Here is a 1117-nt window from a genome sequence, read left to right as displayed (position 1 = left end):
CTCAGAAATCCACCTGCCTCTGCCTCCCAAGTGCTGGGATTAAAGGCATGCGCCACCATTGCCCGGCTCTGATGCCCTCTTCTGATATGTCTGAAGACAGCAAAAGTGTACTCATATACAGAAAGAAAAAGACTTGGGGCTGGAGAAATGGCTCAGCAGTTAAGAGCACTAACTGCTCTTCCCAAGGTCCTGAGTTCAATTCCCAGCAACCACATAGTGGCTCGCAACCATCTGTAATGGGACCCAATGCCCTCTTCTGGTGTCTGAAGACAGCTACAGTGTACTCACTTACATTAAATAAATAAATAAATATTTTTAAAAAAGTCTTTAAAAAAAAATATTTAAAGCAGGGCTGGAGCAAACAGGGTCAGAGCGATCGGGGCTGGCAGAGGTCCTGAGTTCAACAGCAGCCATACACATGATAGCTCACGGCCATCTGTACAGCTACAGTGTACCCATACACATAAAATAAATAAAAAAAAAATAAATCTTTAAAAAAAGAAAGAAAAAGGAAAAAAAATATATTTAAGCCGGGCAGTGGTGGCGCATGCCTTTAATTCTAGCACTTGGGAGGCAGAGACAGGCGGATTTCTGAGTTCAAGGCCAGCCTGGTCTACAGTGTGAGTTCCAGGACAGCCAGGACTATACAGAGAAACCCTGTCTCAAACAGCAACAATAACAACAACAAAAAGACTACTGGAAAAGAAGGGAGAAAAGAAAAGCCATCTTCAGTTACTTCTCACATTAGGAAGTTCTATATTCCTTACCTGGAGTAAAAGGGGGAGGAGAACGTGCCACGGAAGAGACTGAGCACAAATAGGTTGGGGTGTCCACTTACTTGTTTAGACAAAGGTGGGCTTCGATGAAAATATCTTTAGCTTTTTCAGGGAAGTCTTTCATTTTAAAATTAGCATCAAATTCTTTTATCTTTCGAATTCTGAAAAATTAAAGCAAGAAAACCGTCATGAAGAAGACATCACAGCAGATGAAGGTGCTTGTCACCAGTCCACACAACCGGGGTGCAGCTTTACACCAGTCCACACAACTGGGGTGCAATCTTAGGAATGCACACAGTAGAAGGAAAAGACTGATTCCCACTTTTTTTTTTTTTTTTTTT

At 42.1% G+C, this 1117-nt stretch overlaps 1 protein-coding gene across 1 annotated transcript in view; it reads right to left on the bottom strand.

The window, feature by feature from the left end:
- Positions 1–1117, bottom strand: part of Mrpl45 (mitochondrial ribosomal protein L45) — a 12122-nt gene that overhangs the window by 7221 nt on the left and 3784 nt on the right. The window contains exon 4 of the mRNA XM_031353711.1: positions 839–937. Coding sequence (XP_031209571.1) covers positions 839–937 — 99 coding nt within the window. The remainder of the gene's footprint in view (positions 1–838; positions 938–1117) is intronic.

Source organism: Mastomys coucha, unplaced genomic scaffold, assembly GCF_008632895.1.
Source record: "Mastomys coucha isolate ucsf_1 unplaced genomic scaffold, UCSF_Mcou_1 pScaffold5, whole genome shotgun sequence".
In the NCBI taxonomy this organism is placed as follows: domain Eukaryota; kingdom Metazoa; phylum Chordata; class Mammalia; order Rodentia; family Muridae; genus Mastomys; species Mastomys coucha.
Note: the sequence above shows the minus strand (reverse complement) of the source record. Positions and strands in the feature narration are given on the sequence as shown.